General features: G+C 43.9%; 1 protein-coding gene across 3 annotated transcripts in view; it reads left to right on the top strand.

The window, feature by feature from the left end:
• The window catches only part of INO80 (INO80 complex ATPase subunit), a 166,431-nt gene that overhangs the window by 80,007 nt on the left and 58,763 nt on the right, over positions 1-27,661 (top strand). For all 3 annotated transcript variants that reach the window (XM_061611396.1, XM_061611394.1, XM_061611395.1), the window contains exons 24-25: positions 266-443; positions 5,293-5,436. In XM_061611396.1, coding sequence (XP_061467380.1) covers positions 266-443; positions 5,293-5,436 — 322 coding nt within the window. The remainder of the gene's footprint in view (positions 1-265; positions 444-5,292; positions 5,437-27,661) is intronic.

Consider the following 27,661-nt stretch of genomic DNA (forward strand, 5'->3'; position numbering starts at 1 on the left):
ATTCTTACAGATTCATGTAACGTTTTGAATTTATGAAGTTGGAAATGAAAGAGGAGGGGGGGTTGAATGGCTCACAAGTCTAGTGCCAGAAGTTATCTGTTCATTTTTGTTCACTTTGTTTTGGTTTTGTTTTATTTTATTTTAAAAGTAGTTCTAAGCATAAGTGCTAACATAGTAAGACTTTTTTAAAAATTATACCTTTCTGTATATTTAGGGTCTTGTTCACAGGGCTGTGAATAAGAGTATCCACTGTGATTTGTTTCAGATGGTTAGCTCTTTTCCTGTCTCTGAAAGCCACTTACAGGCTCCACCACTGTCGCTTCTGGAGGGAGCCAGAAGAAATTGGACAGCATAAGTCTCAATGTCTGAAGAACAAAGATTTCTTGCTGGATGTTAGTTTTCCACTCTCCCCTCCCAACTTGCACAGCTGCACTTTGCTGCAGGTAAGCAACACTTTCAGCTATGTGCAAGTCAAACAGCTTGAGTTAAAGGAAATCGTACAAATGAATAAATGAGTAGCTTCTAGCAATCTTAGGGAGTAATGTGGACAGGACTGTGTGTAGCATAATTTATTTACTTTCTTACAATATTTATGTACTGCCCAATACTGAATCTTCTCTGTGTGATTTACAGTAAAAGTTAAAACCATAAAAAGTAGCAAGACACATCGGAATTAAATCTTCAACAGGAAATAATGGTACAAAGGATCTAAAAATACCAAAAGATTTTAAGATGGAAAAAGTTTTGCCTGCCTGCCCGTGCATAACCTGTGTTAACCATTTGGCATTAAAATAACATCAAGTTCTGTGACCCATATAAATTATGTGTTTCTTCTATTTTGCATATTTATTCTGCAATTTTTGATATTTTGCATATTTTAGTTTAGTTTGGGTGGGAGAAAGACACTGATGCCCCACTCCTAAACCACCAAAGCTTTTACTCAATCATGCTTCTCATTTCTGACATTTTGGCAAGAATTTCCCACACATTTTCAAGTATACTTTCATACTCATAAGGACTAGAAACTTCCTTTTTTGAAAAAGAAACAAAAATATTCTCAAGAAGCTGAATTATGCACCTAGCATTATATTCTGTACTCCTTCATAATATACACATAGCCCTGGATATTATATGGAAAATAAAATGGTGGAAATAGTGGTCTGTGATCGAGGTATACGTACAACAGATTGGGCTTTTTTACTGTTATTTTTAAAAAAAAAAACAAATTGGCTTAGACCCAAAGGTCTCTTGCGCAAGCAGAAAGGCACTTCCACCTACACAAAGTAATCCCAATGAATTCTTCTAGTTTTCCTGTTGGCTCACTCCAGTCATCTGTGCCCCATCCCATGCCATTCCTAAAGTTCCCTCAACCTTTAGGAGCACCTTTTTGGGGGTGCAGGGGACTGAGCCAGGAAAGCTTTGTTGCACAAGCAGAGTTCCTCTCTTGCTCCAGCCATCAGGATGGACAATATGGAGATGCTGCTGTTGTAGGGCACATTTGAGGGGGGGGCTTTGTTGTTGTTTGTTGTTATGTGCCTCCAAGTCGACTATGACTTATAGCAACCCTATGAATCAGTGACCTCCAAGAGCATCTGTCATGAACCACCCTGTTCAGCTCTTGTGAAAGTTCAGGTCTGTGGATTCCTTTATGGAATCAATCCATCTCTTGTTTGGTCTTCCTCTTTTTCTACTCCCTGCTGTTTTTCCCAACATTATTGTCTTTTCTAATGAATCATGTCTTCTCATTATGTGTCCAAAGTAGGATAACCTCAGTTTCATCATTTTAGCTTCTAGTGACAGTTCTGGTTTAATTTGTTCTAACACCCAATTATTTGTCTTTTTCGCAGACCATGGTATCCGCAAAGCTCTTCTCCAACACCACATTTCAAATTAGTTTATTTTTCTCTTACCCGCTTTTTTCACTGTCCAACTTTCACATCCATACATAGAGATCGGGAATACCATGGCCTGAATGATCCTGACTTTAGTGTTCAGTAATACATCTTTACATTTGAGGACCTTTTCTAGTTCTCTCACAGCTGCCCTCCCCAGTCCTAGCCTTCTTCTGATTTCTTGAGTATTGTCTCCATTTTGGTTAATGACTGTGCCAAGGTATTGATATTCCTTGACAAGTTCAATGTCCTCATTGTCAACTGTAAAGTTGCATAAATCTTCTGTTATTACTTTAGTCTTTTTGACGTTCAGCTGTAGTCCTGCTTTTGTGCTTTCCTCTTGAACTTTCATCAGCATTCATTTCAAATCATTACTGGTTTCTGCTAGTAGTATGGTATCGTCTGCATATCTTAAATTATTGATATTTCTCCCTCCAGTTTTCACACCTCCTTCATCTTTGTCCAATCCTGCTTTCTATATGATATGTTCTGCGTACAGATTAAATAAATAGGGTGATAAGATACATCCCTGTCTCACACTCTTTCCGATGGGGAACCAATCAGGGCTTAAATGTTTTAATTTTGAGTTTAATTGTTTTGATGCAGTTTGGTTTTTGCTTTATAATGTTTTTAAGTATATTTGGACAAATTACAATTTTAAGGTAGTGACTGTGTTTTTAATTGTACACCAGTCAACAGTGCTCAGTTTCAGCTCTGATTACAGTTAAAGTGCCATGAATTATGGTGTTAAAAACTACAATAATCTAACCGAGAATATATTTCATCATATTGAATCTTTTGTTTGTGAATTAATTTGAACTCTTATTTCAATGCCAAGCCACCTCAAGAGTAGAAAATGTGGAATAAAAAGAAGCCTAGAAACTTATAATGCAGGGACTCTGATGATCTATGCAGCATATATAAATAGCTTCTGCTCTCTCTTGATTAGTTAGGGAAGATGTGCTATAACTGGTCCCTCCCACAGTCAAGTTAAAGTAAGGAATAACTTTCCAGTCAGACAATTCAAGAGGTAGTAGCTATCTACCTTCACAACAGTTGTCTCTGTGTCAAATAGTATAATGTAACAGATGCCTTCCTGCTGCAGTATTTAATGTCAGGAAAGGGATCACCAACAAATTTCCACACACATGCTTTGCCCCAGTTCTGCCAATTGTAATTCCTAGGACCCATATAGTTTGTTGTGTGGTAGTGTTTATGAAGAGAGGATGTGGAAACTGAGTCAGAATTCAGGCGTTAGTAACTACTTCAGTTTTGGAAGTGTATCCATTTGGTTTAACAGTTTGTAAAATGCTTCTCAAATGAAGTTCTAATAGCCCACAAGACCAGTCAGACCCTGGCTTCCTATTAATCATAGCTTCTTGTAACTCATCTTTGGAAAAAAATTGTGCTGTTTCTATAGCGTTTGAGTCTAAACTAAAGATTGGTGCTCCTTTTGCAAGAAATCTTGACCATAGTCTGCATTCAGATGTAACACAAATCCATGGTTTAATGCTATGACAATGAGCCTATGCATATTTCAGGCTTGCATGCTCTTCCCGCCATTTCATTCCCTTCGGTGTAGCAGCAAGAAGGAGATCAGAATTGCAGTTTATTGTGCAATCCAAACCCTAAACTATGGTTGTTATTAGCTATGGGCAGTTGAAACAAGCCAGCTTCATAAACTATGATTTAAAATTGGCTTGTTTCAACTAACCATAGTTGAGATTGACCACAGTTTGCCCAAGTTTAAATGACATGGTGAACTGTGGCTAATCTTAAAGGGAAACAAAAACCTTATTACACCTCATGGCCCCACCAAAGCAGTGGGGAGAGTGTGTGAGGCCAAAGTTTAGTTAATACAAACGAGGCCATGGGTGACTTGTTTTTCATTTCTCAGCTGTTTACTATTTTGGGCACCTAAATTTAGTGACTAGAATGAATAATGCATAAAGGAAACTTAGACAGGTTTCCAGTGTACTTCAGGTACTATTGTCTTGACCAGGATGGATGAGAGAACCTTTAATTACAGAGTTGGCCCTTGCAATTTTTTAAAACTTGAGACTGGTAAGTAGGAAAACATTCTGAGATTTACTGTTCTCAATTGCCTATTCCATCAGGTATGTGCATGTGTCTATTTAACTTGCTCCCAGAGATGTTGGCCTCTCTTGTAAGGGCCACAACTATAACACCCAGAGATTTTATGGTCATTCACTTTATTAATTCCCAGCAGTTTGCAGAAGACTATTTCCCCCATGTGTAGTTTTATCTTAGACCTGAGAGGGTTGAAATGCATGAGAATATCATTTGCTTTCAGTTTCTACATCTGGACCCTCACATGATTGTCTGTGAGAGTGCATAGAGCCACTGACAAATTCACAACCCAGTTGGGATTACCTTGAGGTTCTGGTTGTATGAAACAGTGCCTCTACATGGGAGGTATGCATACAAGCCCTGCTTGTGTGTATGGGCTCCTCCAGTTGGAACACTGAGCTACTCCATCGAGGAGGTACTCACGCATTGAGATTTCCATGCATGCAGGTGTGGGCAAAATGCAATTGTTCAGAAGTTGTCATGTTGAGGGTTGGGCTGAAAATACAGCCCTGCACTGCAGTCAACACAGAAATGCTCTACACAAGAGTAATAAATGTTGATGTGAATTGTGGCCCTTTTTCAAGCTGTTGTGATTATGATGTAGACATGTAGTTTGTAGAGAGGCAGATCATACAACTCAATATGCATCCTCCAAGTGTCAAACTGACTGGAAACTTTACGTGTTCCTGTGGGCAATCACATGGGATCCAAGGTCACATGAGAGCTACAGGGTCTTTGGTATTCAGCTAAATAATAGTGCTAGTGCAAGATTAGCGCTAATGCAATGGGACTTTCCTCTCCCCACATGCACCCTGCACCTTCCCCAAATCTGCTCTGAAGGGTTGGGGGGAAACCTAGAACAGATTTAGAGGTCAAGCAGGGGGAGGAGGAGAAGTCCTTTTGTGCTAGCGCTATTATTTAGTTAAATACCACCTTTAATGTCTTGTTTTATGTTTGTATATGTACTAAAAATATTTCTCCTAGTACTTACCAGCTTCTTTGCAAGAATTGCAACTAAACGTGGTCAAGGAATGTAAAGTGTCTTTCCTTATAGAAATTATTTCTTAATGGTCTTATGTTGCAATTTTGCTTGGCCCAATGTAGCTATTTATCTGTGATAAATATTGAAAAAGCAAGTAAACAGTGGTGGCGGCCTCAGAATGTCTTCTCAGGAAACAAGGTCTATATTTCAAATTAAAATATTTGGTAATTGTTCATTTGTATCCAATCTGACATTAGGATACAATTACTGTGAAAAATACTCTTCTAAATCTTTGCAAAACATTTTTTTAATTTTATCAATTTTTAGAACCTTGTGTTCACGGGCCACTGTAAAGCTGTAATTGGCTACTCTGATTACATTATTCATCAACGATCAGCTACCTCATGGAAACAGAAACAGTGTTGTCAGATCACAGAGCTGCCGTCCTTCCTGTCTGTAGTGAGCCCAAGGGTAAGTCTCTCTAAAACAAAAAGTCCTTTCTACCCTGTTCTGAAAACTTTTTCTAAAGCATTGTGCATAGGAAAAGTCTAGTACAGTCTTTCCAGAGAGCACTTAGTTTGTGTTGGAGTGCTTTTGTCTTTTATTTTTTCATTCTGTTTATAGTTTTTTTTTTCAACAGTAATTCTTAAGTTTTGCTTAAGTGTTTTTGTTTAAGTGTAGGAACTCAAGCCTTCTGCAGTTATTATACTTGATGAAAAGAATGGGCTGCTGATCCATGCACTATGTACACTCTAATTTTGTAGTGTACCTATTACCAGGGCTGTGGAGTCGGAGTCTGAAGCAATTTTGGGTGGAGTTGGAGTCGGTAGAAATGTACCGACTCCAACTCCGGCTTCAAAATAAATTTTGATTGAGAAATTTTTTAAAATATAAATTCAAAATGTCAAAGAAGCTTCCCATGAAGTCAGCTGTAGTTGAGCATTTCACCATAACTGAAGATGGAAAACGTTTTGTGTGTCAGTGTATGACACAGGACCCAGCTGAAGACAAATGCTGTGATGCCAAGATCAGCGCATATTCAGGCAGCGATAAAAATGCTCCTATGAGAGCTTCCAATTTAAAAAGACATTTACAGCCCTTTCCAGGGCTGTAGAGTTGGAAGCAATTTTGGGTGGAGTCGGAGTCGGACAGTAGAAAAATAGAGGAGTCGGAGTCGAAGGTTTGGCGTACCGACTCCACAGCCCTGCCTATTACATTCACCAGGCCTAAGCATATAGGCCTCTTTGTGACAAGCATTGACAATTCAACACACAGATTTTGGGTGGACTGATACAGGGAGATGCAATCCTATTTTCCCATCAATTGTAACATTCTGCACAAGGCTTCAGTGGCATTTGAGACCTCATATTTTTGTAGGGTGAACCACAGTACATTGGGCTGGAGTAAAGAAAAAAATTGAGAAATGGGCACAGTAATATGTGGTAGCTGCTCTATACTGAGGCAGAGATCCTGTCTTAGACTCTGGTAGCCTCTCCTGACTTCAATACCCTCTGCCTCCCTGCTTTTGTTCTTAAATACAACTCAATGACAGAACTGTGAACCTGTTTTTATATTTCTTACGCAGTAAGATACTAAGGTTAATTTCATGGTCTGTAGGAGTTTAGGGTATATAGGAGCATTCAGGAAATTACTTAATACTGCAGAACTGGCCATTCAAGATACTTTAAAGTTGCCAGATTTCTGGTTCTCAGTGTGCCATACAAACCCTATGAATAAACACAGAGAATAGGGCTACATGAGAAAAAACCTCAGTCCTAGTAAAATGGCAGAATAGTGGTGGTGAGGGCAGGTTTTCAATATTAACTTTTATTTTTATAAATCAATAACGTTGGAAAGTGTTTGGCTTCTTATAAGCAGTAATTGTTAACATAATATGGAAGACCATAATCACCTACATGCGACTGCAAGTACAGTCAACCATCTGCTGACAGAAAATCCTCTCCACCCTGAATGTGTTTGAGGATTATCTAGCAAGATACCAACAGTGACGGCATCTGCTTTAAGTTAACGTAAACACCTCAGCTTGATGTCTGCTAGTTATTTGAAAGTGATAGCAGTGCAATAAATGCTGGCAGTGTGGTGAAGCAATAAGAGCAATAATCATATAGAAGCAGGCAAGAAGCATAAACCCTTATCACAAAGCCACCCAAATGTTCGATTCAAGTCCTGATCTGTACCTATTTTAGTAATAATACATCTGTGAGCATTGTCTGAATAAGGTGTGGATACCTTCAAGCTGGCATATGAGGAATATAATATAATAACCATATTGTTGATCTCTACATCTGTTGTCCTCCAAGGCTTTGCCCACCAACATTGATTATAGGAAAGATTTTCAAACTGTGTCTGCATGTTCCATTCAGGTGGTCCATGGAATAGTCGAGAATATCTGTACTTGGCCCTGCACTTAAATTTTATTTTATTTTGTTTGGACAATGGAGAACAACCTTACTGAATCTTATGTACAAAAACGAGCACATTCATAACATTAGAAAGGCAAGAGTATGTTTCTTAAAATATGAGCTATGTCTCCGCTTTGATTTGTAGACGCCAAAAAAAGTTTATTTAGTGGGCCACTGAGATCCCCAGCAATTTAGCTGACTCGAGAACTGCTGGATTACAGAATTTATAATGTGATTTGCAGACTGTTGCTGATTTGATTATGACATCAGGTTCCCAGTATACATTGGGACTGTCTTGCTCTAGAATGGTTTAGCAGAATGCTGCAGAATAGTTTTAGGGGCTATGAATTCACAACCACATGTAGTATTAGTATCTTTAATTTTATTGATCTTATGAATAAGGTTCTTCTAAAACAGTGGTCCCCAACCTTTATCAGCACGGGACCGCCTTTATAAGCTGAAAAAAAATTGTGACCCCGTCCCCCCAGGGAGGCAGGCTGGCTGCCAGGAAGGAAGGGGGAAATCAGCCTTTCTTTGCAGGCTTGCTTCTTTTTGCTTCACAAAAAGCCCTCTCCTCTCATTCTAAGCAAGGACGTTGCCAGTAGCGGCAGTGCAAGGAGACGGGAATCAGTGATAGTAATCCCCTCTTCTTCCTGCTAGCTCCACCCTCAGCCTCCTTTAGCATCTGCCATGTATTTTATAGGCAGATGCCTGCCCTTAGTGCTCCTGAAAGATGCTCTGGCGCTTCAGCAAAAGGCCTCCCCTCTCGTTTGGAGCAAGGGGGAGGTGTCATCTGCAGCGGCAGTGGAGAGCAGACAGTGTCCAGGGAGTGAAGACTTTTTTTAAAAAAATAATAAATAATTCATTTCCTTACTGTTCACGGCCCCCTCTGGATTACTTCCCGGCCCCCAGGTTGGGAACCACTGTTCTAAAAGGAACTTCTCCTTTCCTCCATTGAGGAATGAGGTCTTAGCAACTTGTGTTTAAAGAAGTTCTCCTGTGGCTCCTGGACAACATTTGAGACCTTCAGGAATAACTTGACCCTCTGGTCAGTAAACAGTTAAAATAGTTTCTAATGGATGAGCTACCCTGCCCTCCCTAGACTGGCCCTGCCTGCTGGCAGCACCATAAGGCTTTATGGTGAGCTCTTCAACCTTACAGTTGTAATTATTATTTTTTAATCAACATTTTTTCTTTGTGTTTATTTAATTGCATTTTCCTTGCCCTGATCCCCTCCAGTCACTCTTTCTGTCTGCCACACTCACACAGTTAGTGGCATGGAACAGTGGCAACTTCTTCAGGTTCACATCCCAGTAGCAACAAGACAGCAGGATGACTCCTAAGCCCTTCCTGGGGCTATCAGGTCACCCATGTGAGCTGGAGACTTTGTCAGCTTAGCCCAGCCCTCCCTCCCTGGTTGAGTAGGGGCCCTACTGGTCTGAGATGCTTGGGGCATGTAATATGCATTTTTCCATGCCTGTCCTCTCCCAACCGGTGCCAGTTTGAGTATGCAAAACTTTCCCACAAGCAGTCCCACCAACTGTTTCATCCCATGCTCTACCCAAGAGATTGGGCTACTGCTGCAGCCACCTTCATCATGAAGCCCTAGGAGTGGGTGGTGAAAGAGAGAGCTGTTGGAAGTGTGGAAGATTGCAACTCAGATTTGGGGATGATGTTTGCATGCCTGCAGGGAGATAGAGAGCATACTCCAGCTGGCTTGGCTGTACCTAACTTGTACTCATCTACTTGTATTCCTTCCTTCTGTGTAAACTGATGCTCTTAGGAAAGTTGACCACTTCTCCCAACTCTCCTTCCTGCTGCTTCTCCAGCCACCAAAGAGAGAGGAGATATCTCACCTTTCTCTCTCCCTCCTGTAGCATAGGGGCTGTCAAGAACGCCTGGTTTCTAAAATGGTTCTGTGGCAAGGAATTGTGGGAGGGGGGAACATCTTGCCTGAATTAGGGCCTCTGAGGGGCCATGAGACAGTCAGTTTTCACAGCTGAGCTCAGTTAATTAGGCAATAAGCAAGAACACCTGCTTATCAGCCAAGACTGGTACTTGAAGGCCATAGGCCTGGGAAGGTTGGAGACGTGCATAACTATTAGGCAAGAAAGCTCCAGAAGATTTCATCATCAGAAAGCCCCCTGATTGGCTAATTAATTCCTGGCTGTTGCTGGGCTTTTCCCCATAAGAATAGGATGAAGACCTTAGGTCTTTGTTCCCCAATGTTCCTTGGTGCTACCTGATGTTGGGGTTCCATCTTCCATCTGCTGTCTAGGCTATACATCTCTGGGGAGATGTGGAACAATGATGTTACTCTGCTGGTTTACCAATCTTGTGTGAGTACAGATTAGGTTAGACAGCTTCGTTATTTTTATTTGTGATTTGAACTCTGTATTTTATCTAACCCTTGGGCGTGTTTGATTTAAGGAACTATTTTGCTGCTATACTTCTTGCACTTATATTTTATTCTAATAAAGGTACCTCTTATTTACCAGTGTGTGTCCATTTCAGGGGGAAAATGGCTCTGAATCCAACACCTTGGCCAATTAGCCAGACTACCGTATAGTTTGGTATTTTGCCTTAAGGCTCCAAGACAAGGAGTGCATCTTTGGCTCTTGTCTTCTGGAATCCTTGGCAGGTCTATTTCTGGCACTTTAGGGTTCCCCTTGGCCCAGAGTGGGTGACCAGATTTAAGGGGTGGTGGCAGTCTACCTACCTTACAGGGTGGTTGTTGGTTTACTCAGCCTTGGTGAGGGAGGCACAGGTTGTGCCTGGCTGGGATCAATTGCCTTGGGGTTGGGAACTGAGTCCTGGTGAGAACTGGCAACAGTTCTTGACAGGGACAATGACCAAACCTAGTCTTTGCACCTCCAACTTGGTTAGTTCGGTAGAACTAGACAGCCTTTCCTATGTATTTCTATAAATATAAAGCAGCTATAAAGTAGCTTTTCTTATTTTTTTAACCAGGTTGGAAGTCTCAGTGATTTAAAGCAGGGTAAAAGCCTGCTCCTTTACAGATAAACTCACTGGGGGAAGGCCTGGCAATACCAATCTCTCAGACAAGAGCATCTGCATAATTTGGAGCAGGGGCAGGGAGTCACCATGGAATCCCTAATCTCAATGTCACTAAGGGACATGACCTTATTGCTGAGGAACACCCTAAGTTTTTTGTATGGATGAGAGGGGTGATTGCCTAAAAATGTCTGACAGGGCATGGGGAGCAGAGCAGCCATTTTCCATATGAGTCCAGTCCTCACAGCGGGTATTAGCTCCACCTATCGTGCGAAGGCAAGAATGTTTTTGAAGTCAAGACTAGGGGCATCAGGCCCCTCCCATTCTCCAGTTCATTCTTGCCTTCGTATCGAACAAGTTTGTAATCCTTGACAGCGTAGCTTTAGATAATTTTTTTCTGTATTTTTGTGACGGAGTGGGAGGTTTGTGTGTCTAGTCTGTACCTTCCCTTCCCTCTGTTCTGTCTGAACTGTTTTGTTTCCTCATATTTGTTCCTTTACTGGGGATTTTCGTTTTTTCCCCAGTAAATTGCCTAACGGCTCTCAGGGAGACCGCGGCTGCGGCTCCTTTCGTTTTTTCCCCCAGTAAATTGCCTACGGCTCTCAGGGAGGCTGCGGCTGCGGCTCCTTTTGTTCTCTGGCAGCTGACGCAGCTCTAATCAGGAGCTTGCGATCGCGGCTTCCTGGCCCGCTCCGCAGCATTTTTTCCTGACTGCTTTGGCTTACCTACATAAGGAGCCTGTCCATACGGCTTCCTTTTGCCTCCTGAAGCTCAGTGACGTTACGGGAGACTGCAGCTGCGGTTCTCCCCCCCTATAGAAGGAGCCTGTCCATACGGCTTCCCTTTGCCTCCTGAAGCTCAGTGACGTTACGGGAGACCGCGGCTGTGGTTCTTCCCCCCTCAGAAAGCCACCTAGAATTAACTGAGAGCTTGCGGCGGCTGCTCTCAGTATTGCTGCCACTTTACTTTTTTCACGGCAGCTCCAGAGCCTGCGGCTGCAGCTCTTTTTCACCCCTTTGGTTGGGCTGTTCCGTCATCCAGGCTTTTGAGATTGCCGCGACTGCCCTCGGAACTGGTGGCTGCAGCTCATTTTCCTAAGTGCCGCCATTGCTCCTTTATCGCCCCAAGTTTTTTCTGATTGGCTTATTTTCCCGCCCTTTTTGCGGACGCCATTTTGTTTGACTCTCCCTTCCCGTTTGTTGCTGTCTAGTCAGTTACAGTGCCAAGGGGGGGGGGCTTTCTATTGTCAGGGCCCTAGTTGGCCGAGCCAAGCCTCTTCATCAGCCCTCACAGTACGATCTATCGACTCCAACACTGCTGCTGGCTCCTACAACATTATCAACTGCACTATCATAAACGTATACAGGCTGTTGATTCTCCACCAAGCTGCCTAAACTGTGCATTCTGCCCCTACATGGCAGTGTACAAGACTGTTGATACATACAAGGCTGTGAATACTATACAAGCGGCTTGACTTTTACCCCACATAAGAGCTGTCTGAACAGTTAACTCTGTACATTCTGTCCCATCGTGGCAGTGTACTCAGACATCTGCCAGTGCATTCTGCCCCAGTCGTGTGCCGTGTACTGAGCCTGTTCCAAGCCTGTTCATAGTGTACATTCTGCCCCATCGTGGCAGTGTACTTAGCTATCTGCCAGTGCATTCTGCCCCAGTCGTGTGCCGTGTACTGAGCCTGTTCCAAGCCTGTTCATAGTGTACATTCTGCCCCATCGTGGCAGTGTACTTAGCTATCTGCCAGTGCATTCTGCCCCAGTCGTGTGCCGTGTACTGAGCTTCTTCGGGTCTGTGCATTCTGCCCCAGTCGTGTGCCGTGTACAGCTACCCTATATGATTTAGACAGGCTCCTTACACACAAATCCATAACTATTTTGCCTGCCCCACTGACTGTATCATTAAGGCTGTGGCTGTGACTGTATCATTAAGGCTGTGGTCCTAATCTCAATTGATGACCTGAACAGCAATAGTGCATCCTGCCCCCTCTGTGGCCGTGTACTAAACCTGGATTATACACTGTACTTTCTGCCACATCTGGCTGTGTACCAAGCCTGAATTCCAGCATAAAGTTTTATATTGACGCTAACATAGTGCATCCTGCCCCTCTGTGGCCGTGTACTCAGTCTGAACTATATATACTGTACATCCTGCCCCCTCTGTGGCCATGTACAAGCCTGAAATACAGCCTATATTATACTAACGCTGATACCATAGTGCATCCTGAAATACAGCCTATATTATACTAACGCTGATACCATAGTGCATCCTGCCCCCTCTGTGGCCGTGCACTTCGCCATCTGCCAGTGTATCCTACCCCCTCTGTGGTCGTACACTGTGCCAGTTCGGGTCTCTACATCGTGCCCCCTCTGTGGCCGTGTATTGCACCCAAAGTAAATATAAGATGGCAGAACAGCCAGACATGTCGCAAACAGCCAAACTGCAACATTCTTAGGCGACTAAGACTAAGCACGCTAAGTGTGTATGATGGCAGAACAGCCAGAGACAACCCAGGCGCCCATGCCAAAACATCATACAGAGACAAGCCAGGCGACCAAGCCTAAACCACCTAAGGCGGTCAAACATAAGCATGCGAAAGCGGTTGCCAAAACAAAGCACCTTTCCAGCTACAGCACTGCCAAGCGGCCACGCTATGTCTCTGTTCTGGCTCCTCAGGGGTCAACCCCTGCACAGCTAACTACCCTTTTTCAGTCCCCTGCTGCTTCCTCTGACGAGGAGGACTTTCCGGGCTTTCCTGAGCAGCCAACGGTCATCCAACCTGAGGCTTACTCCTCTACACTACCTGTGGCAGCTGTCCCAGGAGTTTATCTCACAACTCCAAGGCATGTTCTCGTTTTTTGCTCAGAGACAGCCACCACCTCAAGTTCCTGCTATCCCTCAACACAGCCGGGACCAATTTGTACACAGTGAGGCAAACCCATCAGGTTCTCCTGACCCGTTTGATGTTGCCAGGGGCAGGTTCGTTGATGACGCCTCTGGTGAGGAGGAATCCGCATTCGCGCTGCAAGACGAAGGAGATGAATGGAGTGACCATTCTGAGCATGAGCAGGACACATCCTATCACCTCTTCGACGCCTCAGACTACCAGCCTCTGGCGCGCAGAGTGTTGAACACTCTTGGCCTTCAATCCACTCCAACTGCTTCTTCCACCCCCGTCTTAAAGGGGGCTAGGGTTTTGAAATCCCCCACCCCAGCTGAACACTACCTTCCCGTGCCAGACCCCATCGCCAAACTGGCCAAAGACGAATGGGCTCACCCCCTACAAGCACACCAATTTAATAACATTGCGGACAGACTTTATGCTTTGGCCCCGGACTTTGCTACCAAACTGGCCGTCCCTGGCATAGACGAGCCTATTTCTAGCTTAGTTTCCAGATCCCTCTTGCCAAGGGAAGGAGAATCTCATTTAAAGGATGCTACTGAGTGGAGACTGGACTTTGCACTACGCAAAACCCATGAGGCCACCGCCTTTTCCATGCGTGCATCAACCTCAGCTTCTATCTTTGCCAGGGCAGCGATGATGTGGTTGGATGACCTCATCGAGGATCCCAATGCAGATCCTGTTTCAATGCGCAGATCGCTTATAAAATTGCACAAAACAGCTGCCTTCGTGGCCGACGCCACCTTGGACGCGAATCAACTAGCAGCACGCGCAATGGCATCTCAAGTCGTGGCCCGACGGACCCTCTGGCTTCGTCACTGGCAGGCCGACCCTACTGCCAGAGTTAATCTATCACGGGCACCTTATGCCGGTTCATTACTTTTTGGCGAGGAAGCACTAAAAGTGGTGCTTGTTGACCCTAAGGACACTCAAAAGCCCGTCTTGGCCACCGTCAAAAACATGGAGCACAGACCTTTTAGACGTTTCGCTTCATACAGCACGTCTCAGCCCTTTCGAGGAACGCGGCCTGGGGGACGAGGCCGCGAGTTCCCAACATATGATTTCCGTTCCTCCAGAGGAGGCTGGAACAGACGCCTCCAGGGTAGAGGCCCACGGTTGGCTAGTCAACTTCAACAAAAGCCATCTACAACCAATGCAACGTCTACAGCATCTAGGTGCAATGTTGGACACCCTACAAGCGACGGTGTTCCTATCATCAGATCGCATAACCTCTATCACAGACATCACAAGATCTCTGATGCACAAAACCTTCGCAGATGTCATGCTTCTAGCCAGGGCGCTCGGAATGCTCATCTCTACTATCCATATTGTGCCATGGGCTCGAGCTCATACTCACCACCTCCAGTGGGCCTTGCTACCGTTCCAACACATTCCGCTGGTGGACGAGGGTCCAACATCTTTCCAAGGGCACTCCTTTCAGAGACCCCCGCAGGACTGTTGTCACCACAGATGCCAGTCTCATCGGCTGGGGAGCCCACTGTAACTCCCAGTACGTTCAGGGGGTCTGGTCCACGGCAGAGCAGACTCAGAGCATCAATTGGCTGGAGCTAAAGACTGTCCACTTGGCTCTACTTCATTTTCAGTCTCTGTTCCCTTTGGCCCATGTCCTCATTCGAACGGACAACACGTGTAAAATCACATTTGAACAGACAGGGGGGCACCAGGTCCCGTTCTCTGCAGGACCTAGCTTTCCTCATCTTCGTCTGGGCAGAACAACATCTGCAATCCCTGAAAGCAGAACATCTCAGAGGGATCTGGAATGTGACTGCAGACTGTCTCAGCAGACAACAGGTCTTTCTGGGAGAATGGAAACTTCATCCAACCATTTTCCATTGTCTCCAGTGTCGGTTCGGCAACTTTTCCATCAACCTGTTTGCTTCCAGTCGCAATTGCCAGCTTCCCAGGTATTTTGCCCGATACCTAGACACAACAGCGGAAGCAGTGGATGCTCTGTCAATACCATGGCCAGACGGTCTTTTGTACGCCTTCCCTCCAATACCATTGTTAGCCAAAACCTTGAGGAAGGCGCGGAGCGAGAGGGCACAACTGGTTCTGATAGCACCATATTGGCCACGTCAACCGTGGTTTTCAGATCTTCTCGCAATGTCAGTGACGAATCCTTGGACACTTCCGGTCAGGCCAGATCTTCTATCCCAGGGCCCAGTTTGGCATCAGGACCCCACTTGGTTCAATCTAACAGCGTGGCTTTTGAACGGGGACATTTGAGGTCGGCTGGCCTGTCTGACGCTGTTATTGATATTATCTTGGCCTCGAGAAGACCATCTACCACTCGTATTTATCAACATACTTGGGTGGCTTTTTCCAAGTGGTGCCAGTCCCACCATCACGATCCATCCCAGGCCACCATGCAGCAGGTGCTACAATATCTCCATAGTGGCTTTATGATGGGACTCAGACCCAACACATTACGTCGACATGCCTCGACTTTGTCGTCTATTTTATCAGTGTCTTCTTCTGGTGTGACTATTGCCTCACATCCGTTCATCAAACGCTTTCTGAGGGGAGTCGCCCTACAATCTCCAGCTATTGCCCATCGGTTTCCCTCATGGAGCCTGTCGAAGGTTCTGCAGGCTTTGCAACGCCCTTCGTTTGAACCCATCAGGACTGTGCCTTTACGTATGCTGTCCTTCAAGGTCTTGTTCCTGATCGCAATCACATCTGCCAGACGAGTTTCGGAGTTGGGCGCATTGTTTTCTGCTCGCCATCTCTGCGTCTTCCATAAGGACTCTGTTGTACTGAAGACTGATCCTTCCTTCCGTCCCAAGGTTGACTCAGTTTTCCATTGCAACCAGGACATTGTTTTGCCTTCCTTTTGCCCGAATCCTACCCATCCTCTCGAGAAGGCTTGGCATTTGTTGGATGTCCGGAGGGCTCTCAAGACCTACCTGTCCAGGACTCAGGATATCAGAAGGACCGTATCCTTTAATCCAAGGTCTATGGGGCATAAAGTAGCTAATTCCACCTTATCCCGCTGGTTGCGGGCATGTATTGCCTTAGCTTATGAGTCACTTAAGCTTCCAGTTCCAGCTAGCATAACTGCTCATTCAACCAGGTCAGCGGCTACAAAGGCTGCATTTTCTACCAACGCTCCTGTTGCTGATATCTGCAGGGCTGCAGTTTGGGCTACCCCACACTTGTTTATAAGTCATTATAAAATAGATTGTTATGCCTCTGCTGACGCTTCTTTTGGCAGACGAGTGTTGCAACAGGTTCTTAATGACGACTAGCATGTGGGTGGTCCCTCCCTATTATGGGCTGCTTTGGTACATCCCACTGTGAGGACCGGACTCATATGGAAAATGGACCATTGGTCTCACCTGAAGGGTGATTTTCATATGAGTACGGTCCTCACGACCCTCCCAGTTGGAGGATGTATAGATAACTTACTAAGCTGTTATATATTATTGTTACGCTGTTGTATTTAAAGTTACTAGTGAAGTCAAGACTTCTAGTTCTGTTATATCGCTATGTTAGAGTCATGTTATTATGCATGTTATTTTCCTGCTGGCAGGCCTGTTGGCCCTGTTCTATTTTTAGATTTCTCTCTATAGACTTGCTGCGAGTGAACTGGAGAGTGGGTGGGGCCTGACACCCCTAGTCTTGACTTCAAAAACATTCTTGCCTTCGCACGATAGGTGGAGCTAATACCCGCTGTGAGGACCGTACTCATATGAAAATCACCCTTCAGGTGAGACCAATGGTCCATTCCTGTTCCTAGTTCTGGAGATATGGGATCTCAAGGTCCCATAAGAGAGAAAAAAAGAGGCATCACCGTACCAGAAGAATGCTGTGGTCATAAGAAAATCAAGAGGGGGCACAGGTCTCCTTGAAACTTCTCCTCATCTTCTGGTTCCTCCAGAGAGTCATCTTTCCCCATCCAAGGCAGAATATATAAAAAGGACAAGGGACCTTGTACCTCTGCTACCTTGGACTAGGGTAGGACAGGACCCATTCCAGGGAATGTTAGCTCTGGACAGTCCGTTAACCAACCCAAGATATCCTTGCAGAAACCTCTCTGACCATATCTGAAATACCAGTTAAATCTGAAGACTGGAAAGAACAAGAATTGTCAGAAAAAGATGTGGATGCCACCTACACATCTCAGGATCATGTGTTCTCAGTTGAATACTTTCCTGCTTTTCTGGCCTCAGCTATGTACTTTCTATAACTCAGCCCTGACCTACTGCACCTATAGTATTGGATGGTGAAATGACTTTACCACCCTCTAGCACTAAGGCAGTTTTTCCTCAAGGACCTCTGAAGCCACATACTATTATCTTTCCTGATTTTTTTTTTACTATGTGTGCAAGACAGTGGACTCACCTGATGAAAGGAAAATCTTTGCTTCATATGGTAAACAAACCTTTCATGCTCCCAAATGAATTCATGGACTCTGGTGATAGATACTCCAATCATGGCATTCTCTTTAACAGTAGTCATTCCCACAGAAGGTGAGGGGCGGCCTAAAGACCTGTGTGATAGGAGGGTAGAAGCATTTCACCACAGAGGATTCAAAGCCTCAGCTAGAGTTTTCTAAGTGTTAGTTACCAGCACTCTTATCTTCACAAGAGCCACCTACCGGTGGTCAGAGAAGCTAGAAGGTATTGAAGGTATACCCAAGATGAGGAAGAGCTATCTCCAGAAAACTAGACTTCCTTCAGTGCTACTAACAAATGCCTTCCTCAACATCCTACATTTGGAGTCTCAGGCCATAGTAGCTAATGTTCTGGCCAGAAGGAAAACCTGGTGAAGACTTGGTAAGTCGAGGCTGGCGCTCAGTGCCAGTCTGGCCAGAGCATCTTTCTTGGGTGGAAAGCCTTTCAGGACAGGCCTTGGATCTAGTGCTCATGAAAATAAAGGACAAAAAGGCCTTAGGTATGTCCAAAAGACAATTGATTTGATTTGATTTTAATATTTCTACCCCGCCTTTCAGCCAAAAGGCCCTCAAGGCGGCTTACAAAGAGCACCAATATAAAGATACACCAATAATACATCAATAGAACATCAGTAATACATCAATAAAACAATAAAAACAATACAATTTGCAATACATTTCAATACATTTCACTTTGGCAAAATAGGTATTATAGACATTGGGCTACTTTGCAAGGCTAGCCACGCTCTCTCAGTCATAGTCCTATCCCCTGTAATACAAATACAAAAATTATGAATTTTATTTGCATTGGCATTAACAGAGTCATTTTAAAATGTTTACATTAGAAGAAAATTACACATTACACTCCTGTATTTATTGATACATTTTGTTTTCAAACTGACACACTACTCCCACACTAAAGTCCTGGGTGTCTGAATTGTTTTCTGTGGGACAACAATCATTTCTCCACCAGGGACGACCAGCAGAAAAGGAGCTTGCACTTTACCGCTTAGGAGCACAATCAATCCCAGCAGTAGTATAATTAGTGAAACCTGCTCTGTCCGGTGTCGAAAATGAAGGCACTGAGAACTTCTCATGTTTATCTTTTGCTGCCACCCCTGCATTCTGTAGAAAACTCTTCCAGTTGAAAGACGGATTGTAGATGATCATAATTCCCAGTATGTTGCGGCCGTTTCCTTCATTGCCTCTATGAAAGAGATGGCAACCCTTGCAGAAGTTTGCCTGCTTTATAAAGATGAATGCCCAGAGCAGCCTGAAAGTTCTCAGAGGAGATGAAATTTCTGCTGCTGCTGCTGCTGTCTCCTCCAAGCTGGCATGGCCACCTTCACCGCCACCGGCCTTGCATGCTTCCTAAGGCCGAGCCCAGGCTGCTGCGGGGCCGGCGTGAGGAAGGGGCGTGCTGTGTGGGGAAGGGTCTCGGCAGGCCTGCCGGTGCTGGCGGCACTGCTGGTGGCGGGGGCAGCAGGGCTCTTGCTGCTGCTGGAGGTACAGTTGCTGGGGCCCCAGCTCCCGCTGTGGGGCTCGTGAGTGCCCAGGGCCCCCCTGGCTGCGTGTTCTCTAATGAGAGAAAGATGAATCAATGACAGTCTTGTACCCAGGGACTCATTCTGCAACAAACTGAATATAAGGGACATACAGGCCCAAACAGAGCCCTCCCAATAGTTTTTTGGGTGCAGCTCCACATGGACTCAACCAGGGACAAGCATATCCTCTAGCTTTAGCAGAGGCCAGAAGAAACCAGTGTTTCCATGGAAGAAATCTGTTTGGTAGCCACACAGAATTCCTTGCACACATTTGCAAAGCACAAAAAATTAGATGTATTATTTTCTGCAAACACTGCCTTCTGCTTAATGAGAGAATAGTTATTGATTAGATTCGGATCCCATGGAGGTCTACCTTGAAATGACACTAATTTCTCACATCAGAAGATCTGGAAGGTTTCCAGGAGACACAGGAGAAAGGAACGTTTCTTACCATGATTTCCTGTTCTTTGTGTCTCTTGGAGGGCATTCCATGGTTTCAGTGGATCCCTATCTTCTCCATAGGCTTCTGCCCTGCTGCATATGTGAGGATGGTAGGCAGGGATTCCTAGGATAATTCATCCCTATCTTATTTTATCCTCATTTGGGGACATCAAGAAATTATGGAGAGTTACACTTTTCTTGCCTTTTTAACAAGGCACTCCTTGTGTTGGTCCTTTACAGATATTTTTGTTTGCATGACATAAGATATCAATAAATACAACTCAAATTTCATCATCTTAGCAAACAATTAATAATCCGTAGATTTTATTATCATTAAATTCATTAAACTAATATTTCAACAACTTATTAAATAACAATTAATTATTAATTTATTAATATACTTCACAGGTTATAATGTTTATTTATGGCAGCAGATAGTTTATTCCAGGATCCTTTATGCCCAGTTCACTTTAATATAGGCTACAGTTGGTGTCCATTTTTCCATTCCCTCCTTCAGCATTTTATAAGATCGCAACAGCACAGTCAGTTTCATAACCTCCAGTTGCTCCCAGATTTTCCTAACCAATTCTATTTTCTTTGATCCTCTCTCCTATTTTATTGAAGAGTATTCTCACAATTGTTATATATAACATTTGAGATTGATATTTCTTAACACTCTCTTGCCCTTGTGTATAATTTAAAAGACACAATAAAGGATCTACAATCACTAAATATTGAACATTTCTTTTAATTATTTTTTCCACTGTTCTCTAGAAACAGCCTGCTTTCCTAAAGCCCCACCACATATGCAGGAAATCATTCTTCTGCTCCTGGCCTTTCCAACACTTTCCGTCTCTGGTCTTACTTACCATTTGATTTTTTCAGGGGTTCAATACCACTGGGTTGCCATCTTTATACAGTTCATTTTATACAATATCGAGATGGAAAAGTTGGACCCCTTCAATGTAAATCTGGATCCGTTTCAATCCGGTTTTAGGTCCGGTTTTGGCACTGAAACAGCCTTGGTCGCCCTGTATGATGACCTTTGTCGGGAGAGGGACAGGGGGAGTGTGACTCTGTTGATTCTCCTTGATCTCTCAGTGGCGTTTGATACCATCGACCATGGTATCCTTCTGGGGAGGCTCGCAGAGTTGGGAGTTGGGGGCACTGCTTGGCAGTGGCTCCACTCCTACTTAGCGGATCGTCGCCAGAAGGTAGTGCTTGGGGAACATTGCTCAACACCCTGGACTCTCCATTGTGGAGTCCCTCAGGGGTTGGTTTTGTCCCCCATGCTCTTTAACATCTACATGCAGCCTCTGGGTGTGGTCATCAGGAGTTTTGGAGTGCGTTGCCATCAGTACGCTGATGACACGCAGCTCTACTTCTCCTTTTCACCTTCTTCAGGTGAGACTGTTGATGTGCTGAACCGTTGCCTGACCGCAATAATGGACCGGATGAGAGCTAATAAACTGAAACTCAATCCAGACAAGACTGAGACACTGTTGGTGAGCTCTTTCCCTGCTCAGATGGTGGATGTTTATCCTGTCCTAGATGGGGTTACACTCCCCTTGAAGGAACAGGTTTGTAGTTTGGGGGTCCTTTTTGACCCTTCCTTGTCGCTCGAGGCTCAAGTGGCCTCGGTGGCACGGAATGCATTTTACCACCTTCGCTTAGTCACCCAACTACGCCCCTATCTGGACAGTGATGATCTCGTCTCTGTTGTCCACGCTCTGGTAACTTCTAGATTGGATTACTGTAATGCGCTCTACGTAGGGCTGCCCTTGAAGACTGTTCGGAAACTTCAGCTAGTGCAAAATACGGCAGCCAGGCTGTTGTCAAGGACCAATCGGTCTGCGCATATAACACCTGTCCTGGCTCGCTTGCACTGGCTACCCATTTGTTTCCGAGCTAGATTCAAGGTGCTGGTGTTGACCTATAAAGCCTTACACGGTGTGGGACCGCAATACCTTGTGGAACGCCTCTCCCGCTATGAACCTACCCGCTCACTTCGTTCAGTATCTAAGGCCCTCCTCCGGGTACCAACTCACCAGGCTGCCCGGAGGACTGTTACTAGAACTAGGGCCTTTTCTGTGGTGGCCCCCGAATTATGGAACAGCTTACCGGAGGAAATACGCCTGGCGCCTACGGTTCTTTCTTTTAGGCGCCAGGTTAAGACCTGGCTGTACTCCCAGGCATTTTAATGTTCAATGTTTTATGTTTAATGTTTTAGTTTAATGTGTTACTTTCTGTTACTGATTTTATTCTATATTGTATTTTAATCTCGTTTTGTACACCGCCCAGAGAGCTATTAGCTATGGGCGGTCTAGAAATGAAAATAAATAAATAAATAAAATAAAATAAAATAAATAAATAAATTGCCATGCTTCTTCAGGGATCTCCATATTCAAATCTTTACTCCATTTTTGCATAAAACAGCATGGGTTTACTATAGATGTTTTCTTTAGCACTTGATACATCTCTGATAAAGATCTGGATCCCTTAGTCTCTAATAAAGTCTAAACTGGGTCTTTTCCCTCCAGATCTCTTGGTCCCTAATAAGCTGACAGAGAAATGCTGTTATCTGGATAAACTGAAAATGGTTAGGGGGGTGAGGATCTCTCTTTAGCCTATCATTTACTTGTTCCACCATTTTTACCTCTTCCCAGTCTCCAGCTTCATATCCCATATTTTGAAATTTCCTAATTGACCTTTTAAATTGAATCAATCATCATCAATTAAAGAAGGTGGGGAGAAATTTTAGGTAATAGTAGCTGTTGTCAATCCCATATTTACAAGGGAATACCTATTTTGTATTTCTTTTTTACTTATCCACATTAAATTCCTGATTTTAGTTTTTACATTGGTCTGTTATAACTCTCTGTTGTATTGTTCCACTATCTGGAGAGGATCTTCTTTGCTGTCCAGTAGGAAGGACTCTTCCCAAAGGTCTGGAACACCCTTCAGGAGACACGCAGAACAGGAATTAGTGGTTAGAAACTTACCTCTTTTAGCTAAGGTTTACAAAGGAACTAGTTTTTATTTTCTTGGGTAGATGTAAGAACATTTGTCTTGCAACATACTGTGCTCAAAATATTCTTAGAAATCATTATAGATAATACTTTGTGTATTTGTTCGCGATTTCTGCTAGTACTGAAAGGAGAAAGTGGTAATATAGTGCATAAATAGGGGTAGCCTAAGTTTATTATTAGAGAGGAGATTGCATTTGGCATCTACTTGCAAGTGATTAGAGCTTGCACTCCCTTCTGTTGACCTATTGCTTATTGAAGCCTTTTCTGCTTTGGCAGGCTTATGGCCCAATTTCACTTAGATTTCTTTGACTCCTATTAGAGTGTTTTTTGTTTGATTTTGATATGCTGCTCTCTTATTTTCATTGTGTGTTACATTTTGTTTTACTAGATGGATTGTTTTAAATGAGTATCAGTCAATTTGAGCACTCTGTTATGGGGTAGCGGGAGTCAATATTATTTTTCTTGAAAGTGATATGGTTTGAGGTTTCATAGAATCATAGAATAGTAGAGTTGGAAGGGGCCTATAAGGCCATCACGTCCAACTCCCTACTCAATGCAGGAATCCAAATCAAAGCATTCCTGACAGATGGCTGTCCAGCTGCCTCTTGAATGCCTCCAGTGTCAAGAGCCCACTACCTCTCTAGGTAATTGGTTCCATTGTCGTATGGCTTTAACAATTAGGAGGTTTTTCCTGATGTTCAGTCGAAATCTGGCTTTCTGTAACTTGAGCCCATTATTCCATGTCCTGCACTCTGAGACGATTGAGAAGAGATCCCGGCCCTCCTCTGTGTGGCATCCTTTCATGTACTTGAAGAGTGCTATCATATCTCTCCTCAGTCTTCTCTTCTTCAGGCTAAACATGCCCCGTTCTTTTAGTCTCTCCTCATAGGGCTTTGTTTCCACTCCCCTGATCATCCTTGTTGCCCTCCTCTGAACCTGTTCCAATTTGTCTGAATCCTTCTTAAAGTGCAGAGACCAGAACTGGATGCAGTACTCAAGATGAAGCCTAACCAGTGCTGAATAGAGGAGAACTAATACTTCACCCGATTTGGAAACTATACTTCTGTTGATGCAGCCTGATATAACATTTGTTGTTTGCAGCCACATCGCACTGTTGGCTCATATTCAGCTTGTGATCAACGACCATTCCAAGATCCTTCTCACATGTCATATTGCTGAGCCAAGTATCCCCCATGTTATCACTGTACATTTGGTTTCTTTTTTCTAAGTGCAGAACATTGCATTTATCCCTGTTGAATTTCATTCTCTTATTTTCAGCCCAATGCTCCAGCCTGTCAAGGTCCCTTTGAATTTTGTTTCTGTCTTCCATGGTATTAGCTGTGCCCCCCAATTTTGTATCATCTGCAAATTTAATAAGCATGCTCTGTATCTCCTCATCCAAATCATTAGTAAAAATGTGGAAGAGCACTGGGCCCAAGACCGACCCCTGTGGTGCCCCACTCATTACATCCACCCAGTTTGAGAAGGAACCATTGATAAGTACTCTTTGAGTACGATTCTGGAGCCAATTGAAGATCCACCCGATAGTGGTTCCATCCAGCCCACATTTAGGTAGCTTGCTAATCAGAAAATCATGGGGCACTTTGTCAAAAGCTTTGCTGAAGTCGAGATATACTATGTCGAGAGCATTCCCACAGTCTACAAGGGAAGTTACCCAATCAAAAAATGAGATAAGATTATTTTGGCAGGATTTGTTCTTCATAAATCCATGTTGGCTCCTAGTAATCACTGCATTGTTTTCAAGGTGCTTACAGACTCACTGCTTTATCATCTGCTCCAGAGTTTTTCCAGGGATTGATGTTAGGCTGACTGGTCTGTAGTTCCCCGGTTCCTCCTTTTTGCCCTTTTTGAAGATAGGGACAACATTAGCTCTCCTCCAGTCATCCGGCACTTCACCAGTCCTCCATGATTTCGCAAAGTTAATAGACAGCGGTTCTGAGAGTTCTTCAGCCAGTTCCTTCAATACTCTAGGATGCAGTTTATCAGGCCCTTCCGATTTGAACTCGTTCAAAATGATTAAGTATTCCTTGACCGTTTGTCTATCAATCTCAAGCTCCAATCCTGCCCCTTCTATTTCATGTTTCCTAGGAGGATCATAGACCCTTTTTTGGGAGAAGACTGAGCCAAAGTAGGAATTGAGCATTTCTGCCTTTTCTTTGTCATCTGTTATCATTTTGCCATCCTCATTGAGTAGCTGTGCCACCATTTCTTTTCTCTGTCTTTTACTATGGACGTACCTTAAGAAAGCTTATTTGTTTGTTTTAGCATCTCTCGCTAACCTGAGCTCATTCTCAGCTTTACTCTTCCTGACACTTCCCTGCAATTCCGTGATACCTGCCTGTACTTTTCCTTTGTGGCCTGGCCTTCTTTCCACTTCCTGTATGTGTCCTTTTTTGTTTTCAGGTCATCTCTAAGCTTTTTGTGAAGCCACATTGGCTTCTTCTGCTGTTTCCCCCTTTTTTCCTTGTTGGAATTGCTTGCCATTGTGCTTTTAGAATTTCCTTTTTTAGAAACTCCCATCCATCTTGGACTCCTTTTCTCATTAGGGTCGCTTGCCATAGAACTGTACTTACTGTGATGACTGACGGGGGTCCTCCCCTTGCCCTTCACCATCCTAGTAGCCAATTCCCTACCCAGGGCAATTGATCCTGGCAAGATATCCTTCTCTGCCAAAGCTGTGCATGCTCACAACAGCCCTGCAGGGTAGATAGCTGCCACCACCCCTTATACTGGTTAACCTCTCTGAGCCAAGGGGAAACTCAGAGCCCAGAAAACTTGCCAGAAATTCCAAAGGGCAAGAGCCAAGGAGACACCCCTTTCCCTGGAGTCTTAGGCAAACACCCAGTTATACAGTAGTCATGGTCAATGGTCAAGGTACCAGATTTAGAACCAACCTTCTCCTGAAATGAACACACACTGGTAAATAGAAGTAAGCTTATTAAAGAATAAAAGAGGTGCACAGTTAAAGCAGCAAAATGGTTCCTTAATATCCACACCCAAGAGGGGCAAGATAAAACAGAGAGAGTTCAATCACAACAGAAAAACAACAAAGACTAGTTAGCCTAGTCTAATACTTACAAAAAGGTTTTCAGGTGGTTAACCACCTCTCCTCAGAGAAATAACAGTCAGGATAGTCGATGGCAAAATGGAACCTCACCGGGCAACATCAAGTGGGCATGATGGGACCCAGAAGAGGAACAAAACTTAGCATTTTCTATCCATACTTATGGCAAAATCCCCAGCAACAGGTCAGAGACAATTATCCAATCAGGACTTCTTTATGAGATAAGGGCTCATTAATCACCTGCCAAATGGCACATCCTCCCTAAAGCTTCCCAGGCTTTACAACCTTGATGGAATTAAGCCTTTTCCTGATAAGAAGGTGTTAGGCTGGGCCTTTGATTACCCGCAGCTGGCAACTCATGCCAGTTAGCAAAAAACAAATGTTAACCTGTGAAGGTCCCACACTATTGAAAGAAACCCCACAATTCCCTGCTCCACAGCCGTCTTAGATGCAGGCTTTCATGACACTTACAATTGTTCTGAGTTTATTAAAATCAGCTTTCCTGAAGTCCAGGGTACGCGTATGGCTACTCAGCTTTTGCTTCCTTTAAAATCAAGAATCCAGGTATGGTGTGGTCACTTTCCCCCAGAGTTCCTGTAACTGCCACTTCATCCACCAAATCATCTCTGTTGGTCAGAAAGTTATCTCCAACACAAGTCAGAAATTTCTTGGAGGGGCCGTGTTTGGCAGAATTTGTCTCCCAATAGATATCGGGATAATTTAAATCCCCCATTAGTACTACATCATGCCTCCTTGAAACATTGACAATTTGCTTTTCAAAAGTTACATTCTCATCTTCTCCTTGATTGGGTGGTTAGTAGTAGACTCCAAGCACCGCATTCCTTTTATTACTTGCCCCATTAATTTTAATCCAGATACTCTCAGTGGAGCTACCAAGCTCATCTTCCTATATTTCTGTGCAGGGATATATATTTTTAACATATAGCGCAACTCCACCTCCCTTTTTATTCCTTCTGTTCTTTTTGAGCAAGTTATATCCTTCAATTGCTGTATTCCAGTCATGGGAGTCATCCCCCCAAGTTTCAGTTATACCTGTCAAGTTATAATTACCCTCCTGTATTAAGAGTTCAAGTTCGTCCTGCTTGTTTCCCATGCTCTGCACATTAGTATACAGACATTGAAGACCATGTGATTTATGGCTTGGCTTCCTTACTACATTTTTCTGAGGACTGTTACTGGGCCCTATTAGAGCCAATCTCTCTGTTCCCATTACTGTGCACAAGCCTTCATCAGTTGTTAAACAAGTTTACGTCTCCCTCCCTCTTAGGATTCAGTTTAAAGCCCTCCTGATGAACTTCTCCATGCTGTGGCCAAACACATTCTTCCCAGTCCTTGTGAGATGTAACCCATCACTTGCCAGCAGTCCATCTTCCAGGAAGCATAGCCCATGGTCTCAGAATCCAAATCTCTCACGTCGGCACCACCTTTGTAGACATTCATTCACACAGAGTATTTTTCTTTCCCTTTCTACTCCTCTTCTAAGTACTGAAAGGATAGATGAAAAAACTATCTGGGCCCCAAAGTCCTTGAGTTTACTTCCCAGAGCTTCAAAGTCTGATGTGATTTCTTCATAGCTCTGTTTGGCAGTGTCATTTGTTCCCACATGCATGAGGAGAAAGGGATACCTATCAGTGGGCTTGATGAGTGATGGCAACCCTTCTGTCACATCTCTAATCTGTCCTTCTGGTAGACAGCATACCTGGCGAGTCCACGGATCTTCTCTGCATACTTGGGTTTTGATCCCTCGCAGTAGGGAGTCTCCCACTACTAGTACTCTTCTCTTCTTGTTGTGGGGCATGGTTTCATT

This window comes from Rhineura floridana, chromosome 2, assembly GCF_030035675.1.
Source record: "Rhineura floridana isolate rRhiFlo1 chromosome 2, rRhiFlo1.hap2, whole genome shotgun sequence".
NCBI lineage: Eukaryota > Metazoa > Chordata > Lepidosauria > Squamata > Rhineuridae > Rhineura > Rhineura floridana.